The sequence below is a fragment of the Ursus americanus genome, chromosome 15, assembly GCF_024610735.1.
Source record: "Ursus americanus isolate L20-20 chromosome 15, mUrsAme1.1.p, whole genome shotgun sequence".
In the NCBI taxonomy this organism is placed as follows: Eukaryota; Metazoa; Chordata; class Mammalia; order Carnivora; family Ursidae; genus Ursus; species Ursus americanus.
Window position 1 is genome coordinate 23,688,703 of NC_142141.1, and position 17,394 is coordinate 23,706,096.

General features: G+C 52.1%; 2 protein-coding genes and 1 pseudogene across 2 annotated transcripts in view; 1 reads left to right on the forward strand and 2 right to left on the reverse strand.

Annotated features, from left to right (window-relative positions):
• CCDC69 (coiled-coil domain containing 69) overlaps window positions 1-7,136 on the forward strand; it is a 36,787-nt gene extending 29,651 nt beyond the window's left edge. Inside the window, exons 6-9 of the mRNA XM_045815322.2 lie at window positions 372-473; window positions 976-1,095; window positions 1,982-2,079; window positions 2,821-7,136. Coding sequence (XP_045671278.2) covers window positions 372-473; window positions 976-1,095; window positions 1,982-2,079; window positions 2,821-2,998 — 498 coding nt within the window. The 3' untranslated portion in view covers window positions 2,999-7,136. The remainder of the gene's footprint in view (window positions 1-371; window positions 474-975; window positions 1,096-1,981; window positions 2,080-2,820) is intronic.
• LOC148108855 (platelet-derived growth factor receptor-like protein) lies at window positions 5,180-8,534 on the reverse strand. Its single transcript, XM_087867763.1, has 6 exons — window positions 8,497-8,534; window positions 8,200-8,300; window positions 7,643-7,936; window positions 7,148-7,237; window positions 5,354-5,408; window positions 5,180-5,246 (listed from the first exon to the last, which is right to left on the reverse strand). Exons 1-6 carry the CDS (start codon window positions 8,532-8,534, stop codon window positions 5,180-5,182), a joined length of 645 nt encoding a protein of 214 aa, XP_087723889.1.
• Window positions 8,535-14,521: 5,987 nt separating this feature from the next.
• On the reverse strand, window positions 14,522-14,622 carry LOC123803717 (U6 spliceosomal RNA; annotated as a pseudogene).
• Between the last annotated feature and the right edge of the window lie 2,772 nt (window positions 14,623-17,394).

Here is a 17,394-nt window from a genome sequence, read left to right on the forward strand (position 1 = left end):
GGTGGGGGAAGCTCTTGGCAGGAGAATGTAGGAAGCAAGAATGCACCTGGCAGTGGAAGGACTGAGAGGGAAGGCTGGGAAAGTGCAGAGACTGGCTTGGGTGGGCTTTGAATGCCAAGCTAGCACTGCCAGCCTTGAACACCCAGACATTGTCCCCGCGGGGATTGGGAGTCAGTAAAAGCTTTATGACCAGAGATGGGGCTGGTATGTTTCAGGCGGTGGTTAAAGCTAATCAAAGCCGCATTGGTGAGTAGAGCAGAGCGAAGATAGATGCAAGAACCCAAACTGCCCCCTCTCTGGGATGAGCAGAAGTCCACCTCCAGCCTTTCTGAACCACGCTTTGACCATCTCTCTCCCACTCCCTTCTCCAGGAGACCATTGATGGACTGTCCTCGCAGCTGGAGGTCTTCCAGGCCAAGATGAAGAGGGTAGAAGAGTCCATTCTGAGCCGAGACTATAAGAAGCACATCCAGGCAGGTGGCAGGACACCTGGCAGCTTTTCGTTCTCGAATCTCCGGGGAGGTCAGGGTCTGGGCAACGGGAAAGGCCAGGCCCTCTTCAAGGCCAGGGCTCAGACCTGACACTCTTACTTTCGCGAAGGCCTGGAAGAAACAGGGTCCCCGTGTCACTGAGGGGGAAAGTAAGGCTGAGAGAGAAGCATAGGGAATAGTAAAGTGCTTGGGCTCTGGGTTTAGAAGAAACTAGATGCAAAGAGCTAACATACCACTTGGCATAAACAACTTAACCTCTCTGAACTACAGTTCCCCACCTGTGGTGGTAATAGGGCTTGCCACAGAGGGATTATTAGGCTAGAAGGAGATCAAGCATATTAGGCACTTCCCGTGAGCCAAGGGAGGGAGGTGACTTATGAGAGGCAAACAGGGATTTGGAGGCAGAATGGGAAAGAGGCAGGTAGCCCGTGCCGCTCTCTCCCTGCCTGCTGGTCTGATGAGATCATTCTGTGTCCCTGTCTAGGATTACGGGAGCCCCAGCCAGTTCTGGGAGCAGGAGCTGGAGAGCCTACACTTTGTCATCGAGATGAAGAATGAGCGTATTCACGAGCTGGACAAGCGGCTGATCCTCATGGAAACAGTGGTCTGTGCTTGGAAGCAGCTGGGGGTGGGGGGGGACGTAGCCTCAGCCTTCTCCTTTCTGGTCATTTTCTCTGTAAAGCGTGTAGAGGAAAGGCGCTTTGAGGAGGCTCCGGCCTGGGCCACACCAGTGCTGGCCCTTGAGACAGCAGAGACTGGTCTGTGGCCAGTCTGGGTCAAGCAGGGGCCCCTTCCCATATGGGCCCTATGCTTTTCTTGGCTATTCCTGTGGCTCTAACTTGGGTGACACCAGCGTAGATACCCTGGCTGACCAGGAGGGATTAGCAGGTGTTTTATGTCAGGCAGGGGCTGGGGAAGAAGGCAAGGCTGAAAAATCAGACAGAAAGGAGGTCAGAATCATCAAGGACAGGCCTGGGGAGTGGTGGCCATTGAGCACACTGATGGCTTTGTCTCCAGGAGAAGGGAGGCCTTGGGAAACCAGGGTGGACTCCAAAAAGAGATTATGTTACTCCAGAAGAAATCTGCCACACAACCTATATTCTAATCAGACCATCTCAGATGCTCCCTGTGAATTTTGTTCAGCCATTTTTGTGGAATAGCCTAACAGACCCATGTAATTTTATTTATATAGATTATATCCTTCTGACTTTGGAGAACCAAAAATATCCTCTCCCTTACGCACTGATGGAGACGTTAGATGGGAGTGGCTGTATCCTTTTGCTGTGTCTCATGTGGCAAAATTAAAAATTGGCAGCCCTGTGTTCACTCCTTGGTTATGTTCTTTAAAGTAATCTTACTGCTTCACGAAATGTAACATCGAGTCCAGAATGAGTCAGTGTTTTCAGCGACCACAGATAAGAGGGAGGTGATGGCATACGTTGTGCCATGTGAGGTCAGTGGCTTTCTGAGCTCCTTCTGATTTGTTACAGAAAGAAAAAAATCTGATGTTGGAGGAAAAAATCAGCACCCTGCAGCAGGAGAATGAGGACCTCCATGTCCGGGCCCGCAACCAGATGGTTATGTCAAGGTAGCTGTCCCCCTGCCTCCTCTCCTCCCATCTCCACCATTTGGTCAACACCGCCAGTTGGGAGGGTCTCAGAGAACCAGGGGAATGGATTGGCAGGCGGGCCCAGGCCTTTCTGGGGAATGTGGCTCCCTCTCCTTGAGAGTCAAGAATCCCATTAGACCAGCTCTGCCCAGAAACCTAGGTCTCGGTGTTCTGACTGGTATCTGTCCCCATCCTGGCTGAGTAGGCTGCGTGGCAAAGCCCCATACAGGAAGAGGGGACAGGAAATTTCTAGCTGGGGTGACCTAATGAATGAATGAATGAATGTGAATGAATGAACCCGTTCTGAAGGCTTAGGAAATGAGAGCCAGGATCATGTGTTAGACATAATTCATTGAATTCTTTACATATTATCTCACCTAATCCTCCTACTTACTCTAAGAGCTGGTCCTCCTATTATCGCTCCCATTTTACAAATGCGGAAACTGAAATTTGGCAGGAGTAAAGAACTTGCTCAAGGTTACACAGCTAAGCGGTGGGGCAGATCTGAGCCCAGGGCTGTCTGCCTGTGAGGGCCGCGCTCCTCCAACATGGGATCGAATGACCTCTTGCATCCAGGCGGAGGACAGGGCGACAGGGCGGTGGGGGCCCTGACGCAGGCTGGTGGCCTGTCTGGGCAAGGCCTCCTGGAGGAACGGGTTGGTTCCTCCAGGAGGAAGGCCGCTGCCCACCGGCTATGGGGGCCCCTGTCTACATCCACAGGCAGCTCTCGGAGGACCTGCTTCTCGCCCGCGAGGCCCTGGAGAAGGAGTCCCAGCTGCGGCGACAGCTTCAGCAGGAGAAGGAGGAGCTGCTGTACCGGGTGCTCGGGACCGATGCCTCCCCTGCCTTCCCCCTGGCCTCTGTCACCCCCACCGAGGTCTCTTTCCTCGCCAGCTAGGGCCCAGGGCCTGGGCCCGCCATGACGCCTGTGGCCACAGCTCCCTCTTGAGGACTTACCAGAGAAGACAGCAGGAGCCTCTCCTTTTCCCAGGAAGGGCGGAGGGCAGGCGTGAGATGGGAGCCAGGGTGTGTGCCCAGTGAGCCCTGGGGGCTTGGGCCATGCAGGATCACCCATGGGGCTTCCCTTGAGTTGGCCCAGGGAGCAAGCAAGAGGAGTCCTTCCGTCCCTCCCTGTTCTGTCTGTTCAAATCAGGGAAGTCCTGAGCTTTTCCCAGGGGCAGCCCGTGCGGCTGAGGCCATCTGACAAAGAGACAAACCCCCTGGTCCTGACTTGTTAGCTTCCCCCAGATGTTCTCGCCTCTGCTCAGACCATCCCTTAGCCTCAGTTTACCTCTCTAAAACAGCCAGGGGGACTGAACGAATGATTCTTGAGTCACTACAGTGTCCCATTCTAGGATTGTCTGAAGGTCAGACTAGGGGCTGGGGGACAAAAGAGAAAGTGGGCCAATCCCTGGGAATCAACAGGGAAAAGTAAGCAGCTGTAAAGGGGGTCACTAGAGGCCCTCGGGGCTGACAGTGCCATGGCCCAACCCAGCCGAGGCAGGGGCTGGGCAGGACCTGGGGCATGCCACTGCTCCTGGTCGCAGAGTCCAGTCAGCCCAGGGGCTAAGCCAGAGCTCCTCCTCCCTGACCAGGCCAGGCTCACTCCCTCAGCCCTCTGGGTCTCTCAGTCTCGGTGCATGGGCCACCTCGTGGGTCTGGACACACCTGACCGTCAGAGTTGGAACCTCACCCCTGCACAGATGAGGAAACCAAGGTGGGGAGTGGGACCCACAAAGCCAGGACTAGGACCTCATCTGTCATCCAGCTCTTTTTTCTCCACAGGCTCTGGAAAGATCAGATGTGGGACTTAGTCTTCCTCCTCCTTCCTCCAGCTGTCCCCACCCACTTCCAGGCTCTCTCTTCCTCCTGCTCCCTACCTTTACTCCTTCTACCACCCCTAATGCCAGGTGCCAGGACCCCAGAGCCTGGCCCTCAGCTTCCCCATCAGTGCAGAGGGGTGGCCATAGTCACCAACCTCAGCAGGCCTGTCCAGCCCAGACCGTCTGTGGATTCAATATTCTCAGGAAGCTTTGGGTCAGAGGGACACTGTAATGAGAACCCCTCCCCTGCACAGAGCATTTTAATTCAATGCTCTCACATACACCCCCCTCCTGTCAGCTACCTAAGATTCTCGAGGCCAGTTCTTAGCCCTCTTCAGCAGCAGAGCAAACTGAGATCAGAGGAGCCGGAGGGCCTTGCCTGAGATTCCCCAGCTGCAGCCCCAGGCCCCAGACCAGCGGGTGAGAAAGGTCAATCCAGTAGAACTGAGGTTTGCTCCATCATCCCAGACTGCCTTCTTCATTCCCCTGGATCTGGTCTTCAGCCATTTCTTATTCTAGGAGTTCAGACGTGACTCCATTTCTCCATTTCTCCCCTAGTAGGGCTAGGGGAGGTTATCTATCTGGGAGCCTTGGGAACAGCTCTGGAGTGAAGTACACACGTACTTCTTTATGCAACTTTTCCCAAAGTTTGTGTGGGATACACTAGTTCACTGCACATTAATAGGCGTGACCAAGAAAAGAATTGATAGCCAAGTAATTTGAGAAGCTCTAGATTCAGTCAAGTTAAACAGATCTGCAAAATGCTGGACTTCTCAGAACCTTTAATATATGCTGACATGAACTGCAAATTTCCAAGAAGGAAGCAGAGTGTCCAGCATTTTCTAAACTCCTTTGACCAACTTCCTACCCCAACCTAAGCACTTCAGGCTGCAGAATGCACTTTAGAAAGCATCATTTTAATTGAGAGGGGCTGGGCTGGAGAAGGGGCAAATTGTGGGGAGCAGGGTTTCCCTCATGCAGCCTATGGCAAATATGAGGACATAAACTGTGGTAACGCCCTCACCCTGGGCAGACAAGCTGTGGGAACTATGGCGCTGTGTTTATTTGGCCCCTGTGTTTTCCTGGGAAAGGGAAGAGGTGGTTCCTCACCGAGGACCCCTGCTAGTGGCAGGGATCATTGAGGAATATGTCCCGGGCCTGAGTGACTTGCCAGGGGCTCTGGGCTCTCTCCTCGAGTGTTGGTACCCCACTGACTCTGGCTTTGCCCAGCCTTGGAGTGGGGCCTGACGCTGGAGTCAAGGCTGGCCATCCGAACAGGTCAGGGCTTGGAGGGAAGCTGTGAGGTTGATGAAGGCATGGAAGCTGTGATGGGCGGGCAGAGTGCAAGGGGTGAGTGCAAAGGTTCTTTTTGCACTCTTTTGGGAGTGACAAGTCCTTGGCATCAAAAACACCAAGGTTCACACAGTTACCCACCCTGTTTCTGCCCATTGCTCCACACCAGGATACCTGCAGTGAGGGAGGGAGCTAGGAAGGGGCAGGGGAGACATGAGGGCCTCTAGTCACGCAGACATGGGTGGTGGCGGTCCCCATAGCCTGAAGATTGGTGGCCCCACAGGTGTAGATGCCAGAGTCCCCAGGCCGGGCCTCTTCCACATACAGGGTGCTCCCTGCCTCCTGCTGTACCTGGCCCTCTAGGCGATCGACACTGGCCCACTTGCTGACATAGGGGGGTCAGCCCAACTGCAGGGACAAAAAAATAACTGTCCTCAGCCAGCCCAGGCGTCCTCTCTGACTCAGGCACCAGCAGGCAAGTGAGAGGCACTGTGTACTCCTTCAGGGATAGGGGCTCGTCCAAGGTCATACCTGCAGATCAGAGCACCTGGAAGGCCAGGTTCTTTGTGGCAAATGTGAGCTTCTCAAGACCCTGGGGAGAAGCTGGGGTCTCCTCCCTGACTCGAGGGGACGCAGGAAGTAACTTGGCTGGGAGCAGCACCCCGCGGTGCAGCACTCTGGTTTTGCGTGGCTGTCGATGGGTACTACCTCCCCGGGGGGGGGGGGTTCTATTATGACAATTGTTTGGGAAACACTTGAGTCAAGCAAAATTAAATTGGAGAGACTCAGACCACTGAGTCTATCACGTGTCCGTGTGAGTTATGAATCTCCAAGGTGGGAGGAAAAAAAAAACCACTTATTTTCAGGGTTTGGGGCTGGATTTGTTGGTATCCTACCATTCCAAGGAACATATTTGGGGAAAGGCTAGCACAGCAAAGCCATGTCTCCCAACCATCTGTGTGTTCTTTTCCCCTTATTGGGTTTCCATTTCCATTTTGGACAAGCGGGAGAATGATCCCCCACTCTTTCCCTCCTAAGGCCTCTGGGGAGCTCACCTTCACCATGTCTTTGCTGGTCCAGCCCTCCCGCCAAGGCTCCTGTCAAATTCCAGCTCTTCCAAGAAGCCCTTTTAAGAATTCCTGAAGTTGTCTTTGCTGGCGGATCTCCTGTGTGACCCAGCTGCTCTCCAGGTGTTTGAGGGCTCTGGGGCTAAGTTCCTTGAGAGGAAGGAACATCACTACCACCCGTCGAGAAACACCTTAGGAAGGTCTGGCCCACGCAGGTGCCCAGGAAACACTTGCTAATGGATTTCGCCCATCTGTTCTTACACACCAGCCGGAAGGCCTGAGCACTTGCCCCAGCCCCGTGTTTGTGAGATCCGGGCCGGTCTGGTCTCTGCTTGAATGTCACCTCAGAGAAGACTGACCACTCTGTCTTAAGAAGATCCTATCAGGTTGCCCTGTTGTATGTACCCTCGATGTAGCGCTTCGTATGCCCTCCATGATCATGTTCATTTCCCACGTCTTCCTCCCTGTTTAGATTGTGAGCTTGCAGACAGCAGAAGCCAGAGTTCTCTTTGCCTCATCCTTGTGGTCTCTGCACTAATTACGGCGTCTAGCATGTGGTGGGTGCTCAGTAACTATTATTGGACAAATTAACAAAGAATCACATTACACACTTTATACAGTAACTAAACAAGGAAACTGAGGCCCAGACAAGGGAAGTGACTTGCCCAAGTTCACTCAGAGCAGCAGTCCAGCAGTGGTTCCACTCTGCCACGATCGCTCCTGACCCTCATCCTAATTCCTCACTCCTGGGCTCTTGGCCAACACACTGTCACCACAGACACACACACACAGCCTTTTCTTCCCTTCTGCTTCCCTTCTGCCCTGGATATTCCCAGATAAAGTCCACAGCCATCTCCGACTCACCCAGAGCCGTACAAGTCACGCTGAAGTTCTCTCCCAGTTGGACTGGTGTGGCCGAAGCTTGGACGGTGGGTTTGGGGGAGGAAGATGGGTCTGCCATGGAGAAGATGGGAGAGAAATGGGGACAAACATGTTGAACTGATTGTTAGAACGATTGAATGAACAGCAGAATGGTTAAGTTCACAGAGGATGAATGGTTGGGTTGGTTGAATTGATAGAGGATGGGTAGTTGATGGAACAGGTGATCTGATGGAAGACGGGTGAATGGATTGGTGTGATATGATTGAGAATGACTGGATGGACTGAAAGGCTGCTGGATGCAACGTCGCTCAAGAGCTGGTTGGCTGGCTGTCTAGACAAGATAGTTGACTATATGGGGTGTTGTTGAAAGCTGGTTGGTTAGATAGAGTTCCATAATCCACAGAACCCAAATCTGAGGTCCCTGAAGGAGACATGTCTCCCCATTGCCCCGCCCACCCAGGCCCCAGGCCCACACACAGCTGACATGGATCAGCATGTACTTGGTGGAGATTTGTCTCCAGACGCCCAGGCTGGCCGAGCAGAAGAGGGAGCCAGGCAAGGAAGCCCAGGGCCAGCAGACGGTGAAGCCCTTCTTCACGTCGAAGGACATGGCGATCCCATCCACTGGAACTTCCTCCGGGGGGAACTCCCGAAGCAGTGTCACCTGGGCCAGAGGGTTGGTCACCTGGCAGGCAAGCAGGACCGGCTGATGGCTGCGCCACTGGACCGCCTCATAATAATCCTCAGTGGGCCCAAAGAGCTCCTCTGGGTCTGGGAAGGAAGGAGGGAGAGAGAAGAATGAACGTGGCCTAGATTAGTTATTTCCTGCTGCTCCACCACCCACGGGCATGAGGTCCCTCATCAGGTCTTAAAATCCCACTTTCCCTGCCCTTCTCAGTCCTGGACTGAGAGCTGAAGGCCGGCCTGCTAGTTCCAGCTTCGTCATTTTGATTGACGTTCTTGGAGACCCGGACTTCAGGGCACCTGTGATGAAGATGAAGGTCTTCCCCTGGCGGGCCTCGCCGTCTGCGCACGCGCTGTCCTGGCAGTGCCGAGCCGGCAGCTGTATTCCCTGGTGTCCGCGCCCGTGGACTTGACCAGCTGCAGCTGGCCGTGCTGGCCGAAGTGCTTGATTCTGAAAGACAGTCGTGGGGCTGGACCAGGGTGAGGCGGGCAGGAGATGGGGGTGGCCTGAGACACCTGGTGAGCAGTGTTTAGCGGCCTGACCGTCCCCCTCCCCCGTGTTCAGCATGCTGCCCACCCAGTCTTCTCCCTTCCCCACTGACAGCAGGAGGATTCACAGTGGCCCCACCTGGTTTCTGATGGCTCACCTCTCACTGGCCCCATGCACATCTTCTACTGGGTCCATCTACTCGTCCCAGAGCTTGTCCTTACATTGCAAACGGCATCCCCCAAACGCCTCTGTGCTCCTTCCTCGGCTCCTTCCGTGTGTCCCTCTGTTCAGAACAGCAGTGCCCTCTAAGCAACTCCACCCCCTAACAGAGGCGGGGGCCCAGCGAATCTCACTTTGAGAGGCTGAACTGAGAGAGGGTAGACAAATCTCCTGGCCCAGTTTTATATCCCAGACTCTGCCTTCTTCTGGGGTGAGCAATGCTGGTGGGGTCAACTTTGCTTCTATTTCTGCCTTCCCAATGTTGGCGTCCCCGACGTAAGGCTACCTCGCCTGACATTCAGGCACAGACAGGCGGGACAGTCAGCCTCCTTCCCTTCCCATTGCCATCTTTCTCCCTACAGGCACTATTTGCTGCCTCCAGAGCTGACATCCTGCACCGTGGGAAGCCACGTCTCCCCTTCTGTTAAACCACTATGCATCTGATGGGTCTTGTGAGCCCATCTTACTGTTTCTTTTTTTTTTTTTACATTTTTTTTTTAAAGATTGTATTTATTTGAGAGAGGGAGAGAAGGAGCAGGGAGAGGGTGTATGGGGGAGAGGGACAAGCAGACGCCACCAAGCCCGGAGCCCTTCACAGGGCTCGATCCCAGGACCCCTGGATCATGACCTGAGCGGAAGTCTGACGCTTAACTGACTGAGCCACCCAGGTGCTCCCTGTTTCTTTTAGACGCCTGTAGTTCTACCTAATGGAAGCCCATCGTGGGTTCTGGAACACTCAAATCAGCATCAAAACTGTCCTCAAATTGTGCACTGCTGCCACACTCCTGGACCCATTCATGCTGTCACAGGAGTTCCCCCAGCTCACACCTCAGGCATCCCTCGCCTTCCTCCTCCAGGTACGCAGGTGCCCTCCAGCGAACTACCTTCCCCCAGCAGCGCAGCTCCAGGGCATCCCCAGCCCGCAGGCTCAGTGAGGCCCGCCTTCTGGAAGCAGCCCCTCCCCAACACCTGGGTCAGGATGGAGGTGGCTGGGCAGCACAGGGCTGCCCCCTCTGTGGGAGTCTTCACCCGCAGGGACTTCTGGCTCAGGTCTGATTTGGGTTTCCTCCTGCCTGTGGCTCTGGAGGCCTTCACCTCTCCAGGGATGGCGGCTTTGAGGCCTCTCTTTTTCAGAGCCTTCGGAGTTCTGGCCCGCTCCTGGACTTCAGCTGCAGGGAGACGGGTGGGTGTGGGGCCACAGCCTTCGCCATTCATCTCACATGGGGTCCTCTCCTCCCCCCAGCAGCTGGCAGAACCTCAAAGCTCTGTAAGGAACCCTCAGTCTGTAAAGTTATAAAATACAGACAAGCCAAGACAAAGGATTAAATTTGCCCCCAAACTTACCATCCAGAGATAACCACCATGACTATTCGAAGCATACTTTTCCAAGGCTTTTTAATGCAAATATTTTAAAGACATTGTTAAAACAAAACAATAGAACACATATTTTTAACAATCTGCCTTTCACTTAGTAATATGCTGTGATTACTATTCCGTGTCAATAAACACACGTGCACCAAAACGTTCTGAACGGTTGGCATGGTATTTCATGGTAGGGCTCTATCATGATTTATTTCTTCACTGTTGGGTGTTTGGGTTTTTCCGAATTCTTTGCCAAAATAATCAACTGTGCCATCATCATCTCATGCATGCACCTTTGATCAGATTGCTTCCTTAGAATGCATTCCTTAGCAATGGAGCTGCTGGTGGGCTATGGAAGGGAACTTACACACTTTCTTATCCGAGTGGCCACCAGTATTTCAAAACCTTCTAGAACATGCTCCAAAAGAGGTCACTTAACCTGCACTGAGATATGTCTAGCAATGGGGAGCTCAGTATTTAACGATACTAATAGTGACCATTGATGGTGCCTGCAGTGTTTCTGGAAGAGTACTAGCCTCTTTCTATGCATTTTCTTATTTCATCCTCCTAATGGCTGCAAAGTAAGTGTTATTCTTATTTTACAGATGAGGGTCTTGAGGTTTACAGAGGCTCAGCCTCCCCAGGCACTGTGCCAGGGAGCAGGAGACCCTGAGCTCAGACCCAGGTCAGCCAGGCTCCAGAGCCCATAGCAGCTCCCCCAGGAGTGTATCTTCAGGCCAAATGGCTCTAACTGCTAGAAAGACCTTTCAGATGCGGACCCACTATCTTTACCTTTAACCACTGATCCATTTTTCTTCCCTGTGGAAGAGGACACAGCCATTCCACATGCCTGCCTGCCACCCCAGCCCCCAATTTTCTCTTCACGCAGAGAAGGTTGTGCAATTTGTACCAGCTTCTGAGACTCTTTTCTGTCCTGAGAGTTCCCGGCTACATCCTTCCCTCTTCGTCCCCACTGTTACCACAACTCGGTCCAAACCCTGGTCAGATCCCAATGGAGTTTAGCAATTATCTCTTGTTATGGCCCCAAACCACCAGCACCAACACACACAGGTACCAATGGGCAAAAAACCAACAAAAGAACAAAACAACGAAAGGACCCAAACCACCACTTTCAAGCCTGAGTCCTCTAATTTCTCGGAGTTGTTAAGAAAAAACTACACACCTTCTGTGTGTGTCATTTACTTGCACACAACTACCACTCACAACACTTCTGACACCAGATTAGGGGAAGGGGTGTTCCACACCAAGCAATTCTCTGAAACATCAGCGGGGTGTCCCACCGGTTAACTCAGTTCTGACACTATTTACCTGGAACGAGCGTCAGACCCCACGGGTTAAGGGCTCCGTCTCACAGGGCTTCCCTCCCCCACTTCGGATGCCAATCCCAAGTCCCAGGTTGTCACCTGTGCTTCTGACCGACTGGCTATAAACTGGGGCTCCCACGACCCCCAAGCTGGGTTCGATAATTCTCTAGAATAGCTCGCAGAACTCAGGGAAACACTTACCTTTACCTGGGAGAAAAGACAGAGGTGAGCATCCAGATGGAGGAGATTCGTAGGACAAGGGGTGTGGGAAGGGGCTCAGAGCTTCCAGGCCCCCTCCCGGCGCACCGCTCTCCCAGAACCTCCAGGGCTTCAGCAACCCGGAAGCTCTCCAGACCCCATCCTCTGGGGACCATTATGGAGGCTTCTTCACACAGACACGATCCATCATTACCTCACTCTCCAGCCCCTGCCTCTCCCCCTCCTGGAGGATGGGAGGTGGGGCTGAAAGTTCCAAGCTTCTAATCATGGCTTGGTCTTGCTGGTGATCGCCCCCATCCTGAAGCCCTCCAGGAGCCCACCCAGAGCCGCCTCATTAGAACAAAAGACACTCTTATCACCCAGGAAATTCCAGGAGATTTAGAAACTCCACGTCAGGAACCAAATATTAGAACAAAAGATGCCCCTAGTACTCTTAACACTTAGGAAATCGCAAAGGTTTTAGGAGCCTGTGCCAGGAACTGGGCAGAGACCAATATATTTAGTTTCTATTATTTCACAACAATGTAAAAGGTCTCCCTAGTGGGAACAAGGCCTTGCCTGGCCTTGGAGGGATAGGGTACTCAATAGTTTGGGGAAGTTTTGGTAGTTTGGGAGCAGGTTTATTGTGAATTTCTTACATGGGAAGAGCACTTAGTTTCCAGAGAATTTTTCCAACACAGTCTGGTTTAATCCTTTCCATAGCCTGGAAAGAGCACCCAACAAGCAGTATTATTCCCTTTTTACAGGTTGAGAAACTAAGCATCAGAGAGAACAGCTGGGCTCAGCATATTAATGAGGTGACCTAGAACAGCACAGTCCAGCATCTAAAAACGAAGATTCTCTAAGGAGTTATCTAGGCCACTCCAGAGAAGGGGTGGCAAGCCCGGGTGAGCTGATGGAACGTGGACTTTAGAGCCAATGGTGCTAGACTCTGAATCTTTGCTCCACTCCACACAGCTAGCTGTGTGACCTTGGCCAAGTCATTTCATTTCTCTGAGGCCCATTTTCTTCATTTAGAAAATGGGAATGAAAACACCTGCCTTGCAGGACTGTTTTGTGTGTTAAATGAGATAATACCCATGAAGCAGTGAGGGCAGTGCCTAGCTTATAACTGAAGCTCAATAAATCCTTGTCATCAAGAATACTGTATTCTTTTCCAACTGTCACTGTAACAATTACCAGACTTGGTGGCTTAAAACAACATAAATTTATAATCTTATTGTTCTGGGGGTCAGAAGTCTAAATTGTGTCTCACTGGGCTAAAATCAAAGTGTCAGCAGGGTTGCAATCCTTCTGGAGGCTCTTAGAAAACCCGTTCCCTTGTCTTTTCCAGCATCTGGAGGCTGCCCAGATACCTTGGTTATGGCCCCATTTATCCATCCTTGAAGCCACCACTGTTGGACACCACCACCTCCCGGGATCTGCCATCTGGCCCCTCTTCCGCTTTCAAGGACCCTGGTGATTACTTTGGGCCCACCTGAATGAATGAATAATCAAGACCACGTCCCCACTTTAAGGTCAATTGATTAGCAACCTCGATTCCATCTCCAGCCCTAATGCTTCTTTGCCATGTAAGGTTCTGGGGATTAGGACGTAGATATCTTTGGGAGACTGTTATTCTTCCTACCGCAAATAGTATGTTTTTTGAAATGCAAATATAAAGCTAATGCTTTCATAGCCAAACTTCCATAGATAGAGGCCTTCCATGAAGCAGAAGCAAGCCAATCACAGGGCAGGATAAGAGAGGGTTCGGGGTACCTGCTGGGTCTTTGATTGCCCGGACTGGGCAGCTGTTGTTACAGCCTCTGGCTGGAGGTATCTTTGGGTCCTGGGTCTGGAATCCTATTTGATCCGGAATTGAAATTCAACCGAGGACTGGGCTAGAGTGGCCCCCAGAGTTGGGGCTGTGCTGGCTGGATTCTGACAGGGCCCACAAGGACTCTGTGTTGGGGGAGCGTGCTGTAAATACATCTTCCTGAGCAGAGGCTCCACTGCCCAGCACGAGGGCCGCTGGGCTCTGGGGGAAGTGACTCTGCGAGCCATCAGGCCCTCAGCTTCGGAGCCTCTGGGTTTGCCCAGCCAACAAGTCGCGTAGGAAAACTGACAGAAGATGTCAAGTCTGCTCTCTGGACCCGAGGCTGATGAGAATGATCTTAACTAAGACCTGGTGGGCACCCAGGCTCTGTGCAAAGTGCTTTGCATGCATTGTGTTATTAAACGCTCACAAAGGGGTCTGGAAAGGGTTTCGAAGATCACGCAGTCCAACCCCGTCATTGTGCCGATGAGGAAGCTGAGCTCAGAGGGGGGACTCTGCCAAGATGGCGCAGACAATCCGTGGGAGAGCTGAGCTCACTCCCCCCGCACCCCTACCATGCCATCCACAGGGTACTCCTAGGAAAGGCAGAAACAAGGGGTCTCAGGATACCCCAGGGGAGTAAAAGATTCGAGATAGATGTCCATACCTGAAATGACACAGAGGAGCAGGCAACAGGACAGCCAGCAGAGCGCTCGGGGTCATTGTGGAGGACCCGCAGCTCAGACCTCAGACGGTGTGGCATTAGGGGCTGCAGGGGAGAGATGGATGGGGACGGAAGGGTGGGAGCAGGGAAGCGGCAAGGGACCCCTGGGAATGGGAGGGGAGAGGGGAGGGGCTGCCCCAGTTCAAAGGCAAATCCAAATCCTGAGTCCTGGCTTCTCTAGGACTCCAAACAAAATGCTTTTCTCTGGGTTCCCCCTGCCAAGGTGAATGGAGCTGTTCAGAGCTCTCCCTGCTCAGGAAAAAACAGTCCTGCAGCCAGGAGAGGAGTGTCCCCCAGGGCAGACAGGCAGAGCTGGGATGCAGCTGGCCGGGCACGGAAGGTCACAGGAGGGTCGTGAGGGGGCCTGAAGGACAGGACTACTTGAGGACCGAGCAGGTGAGTGTGGCTGGGAGGGAGTGCGGCTTGAACTGGACTTCAAGCAGGGGGGTGGCTACAGCCACCAGCTGGGCCAAATCTGCAGGCGGCAGCCCACTTCTGCATAGCGCTGAGCTAAGAAAGGCTTCACATTTTAAAAAAAAAATACATGGAACCCTTCGTGAATGTCCTTGTCATCCCTGTGCCACACTAGACTTCTCTGTCTGGTTCCAATTTTAGTGGGTGTGCTGCCAAAGGGAGCACTTAACCATTTCTAAATGGTCAAAAAAATCTACATTTGGCGACACATGAAAATGATATAAAATTCAAATTTCGGTGTCCATAAATAAAGCAGAATTGGAGAACGGCCACACTCGTTGGAGTACGTACTGTCTAGGGCGGCTTTTACCCCCCAGCCGCAGGATGGAGCAGCTGCCAGAGTCCCAGAGTCGCGGGGCCCCCAGCGCCCAAAATATTTACCGTCTGGCCCTCTGCAGAAAGTGTTTGTCAACTCCTGCTTGAAAGCTTGGTATTTCTCTCTCTCTCTCTCTCTCTCTCTCTCTCTCTTAAGATTTTATTTATTTGAGAGAGAGAACACGAGCCGGGTGGTGGGGAGCAGAGTCCACAGATCAGGAAGCCTGACATGGGGCTCGATTCCAAGACCCAGAGGTCATGACCTGAACCAAAGGCAAACGCTTGACTGACTGAGTCACCCAGGTGCCCCAAAGGTTGGTATTTCCAAAAAATAATTTTACTGAAGTAAATAATATGTAAATAAAATTCATGCTCAAAAAAGATAACAGATGAAGCATAAGTTCCCTTTGACTCCCCCTCCCTACCCTCTGCGCTTTCCAAATTCCTCCAAGGTCACAGCCTGGGTGTGCGTTCTAGACCTCCTCCTGCATTTCCATCAGCCTATGTACCTATCCCTAGAGAAGTAAAGGGTTGTTTTGTGAATTTTTCTTTCTGTAAATGCTTTTAGACTCTGCATAATTTCATTAAACTTGCTTTTTTTTTAAGTCGGCCGTGTTCCTTGGCCCCCTCTGGAGACCCACCTTGATACATTTCGCTACATAATATTCCATGACTTGGCTCTACGGTTTATTATTCCCTCCCCGAAGGACACAGAGCATGTTTCCTTTCTGCTATTGGAAACAATGCTGCAAAGAGCAAGGAGCATTTCAAGGCTCAACTAGCTACGTGTCCTTGAAGATTTAACGCTTGTTAAATGAGGGAATGGTGTCCGTACAGACATGTGGGCAGATGTAGTCTCACTCATCTGTGTGACTCAGGACACACCACCAGGCAAGTCCCTCTCAGTGCAGCCGGAAGCCTCCTGCTCTCCTGCAGAGTTCTGTGTACCTGCCAACTATTTGGTGTAAGCAGGTAGAAAGCCTCCTGGCTTCCGGTTGAAACAGGATTCCCTCTGTACAAACTCAATGGTTATTCTTGGAAGGTAGTGTGCGGGGGTGGGAAGTCGCAGAGAATGGGGAGCCTGGGAACTTGGGGCCTGTTCTCACCCGCCCACTTGCTGTGTGACCTTGAACAGCCCCTTTGGGCTTCAGTTTCCCCAGCTGTTTAAGGAGAGTATGGGACACTTAGAGCTCTGGCTTTTCAGAGCCCTAACATCCTCTTTTCAGTGACCCAGTCCTTCAAGGAGTGTAAGGGCTCTGAGAGGTGATGGTGTGGGTGCCAGCCACACAGGCACAGTGCTCCCAAGGGAGGTGCTGGGAGCTAGGCAGGGCACCACGCTGAACCCACATTCTCACAGATCGTTCCCCAGGGGAGAGATTGCAGGAAGAGAGTATCCATGCAGCCCAGCCCAGCCCCAAGGCCCTGGAGAACGTCCATTGCGGCCTTGAGCCCAGGGTCCGGGATCTGGAGCACCCTGTCCCCCTCCATCCTACAGCACTTACCACAGTTTGTTGTTCATGGGAATTTGTGTGATTGTGTCATGAATGTCCATCTCCCACCCTCTAAGGTGTGAGTTCTGTGAAAGCGGGGCCTGGTTTATACTGCTCTACTCTTTATCCCAGTCTCCTAACACAGTGCCTAATATTCTGTGGGCACTAGACAAGCCTCTGCTGAATGAACAAATGAGCTGCTCCAGCCTGGTTTCAACAACAGAGACATAGCCTTCTCTCTAACCCAAGGGCTCCCAAAGAGACAAATAAGGAGGCGTGGAGAGCAGAGGGGGCGCGGTACAAACAGTCCAGACAACATCTCGCAATTAGAAAGGTCACTCCCTTCCTGGGTGTCAGCCCTCGGGTGGGAGTGTCTGGAATAGTAGACCTCGGTGGGAAAAAATACTCACTGAAGCTTTGAATTGTAGTATCCATTCATTTAGTCATTTATTTCATTCACCAAATATTTACAGACTCTACCAAGCAATGGAGACATGAAGACAGGTATTAGCCAAAATCACACAAATAAATATCGAATCACCAGCGAGGACAGTGTTATGATGGGAAAGAACAGGATCCTAGGAGAGGCGATGGGGAGGGGTGTATAAAGTGCACTGGAGAAAGAATTAGGAAGGAATTTCTGAAGAAGTGCTATTTAAGGAGAAACCCACAAGAATAGTTAAGCTTCTACCAGGCTTACAAGAAGAGCTTTCATTCCATGGAAATGGAATGTTTCAATAGAATTTTGAGTGAGTCATGGAATCTCAGAATCCCAGACAGAGAATCTCAGAGTTATAGAATCTTTTTTTTTTTTAAGATTTTATTTATTTATTTGACAGAGAGACAGCCAGCCAGATAGGGAACACAAGCAGGGGGAGGGGGAGAGGAAGAAGCAGGCTTCCAGCGAGGAGCCTGATGTGGGGCTCGATCCCATAACACCGGGATCACGCCCTGAGCTGAAGGCAGACGCTTAACGACTGCGCCACCCAGGGGCCCCCAGAGTTATAGAATCTTAACCCTGCAAAATCCTGAAACAAACCCTTAAAGACTCTTCAACAGCAAATGGAACCTTAGAATTGAATGTTAGAGATTCAGAGTCTTCACATGTGAGAGCAAAGGGAATCGTTAAGAG

Excerpts from the sequence above, each read along its gene's own strand:
- LOC148108855 (XM_087867763.1), bottom strand. The coding sequence starts at position 8,534 with ATGGACCCAGTAGAAGATGTGCATGGGGCCAGTGAGAG. Across the intron at positions 7,937-8,199 it reads CGGCACTGCCAGGACAGCGC|ACCCAGAGGAGCTCTTTGGG; the intron begins GTGCGCAGACGG and ends CTTCCTTCCCAG. Across the intron at positions 7,238-7,642 it reads CATGCTGATCCATGTCAGCT|ACCCATCTTCCTCCCCCAAA; the intron begins GTGTGTGGGCCT and ends TCTCCATGGCAG.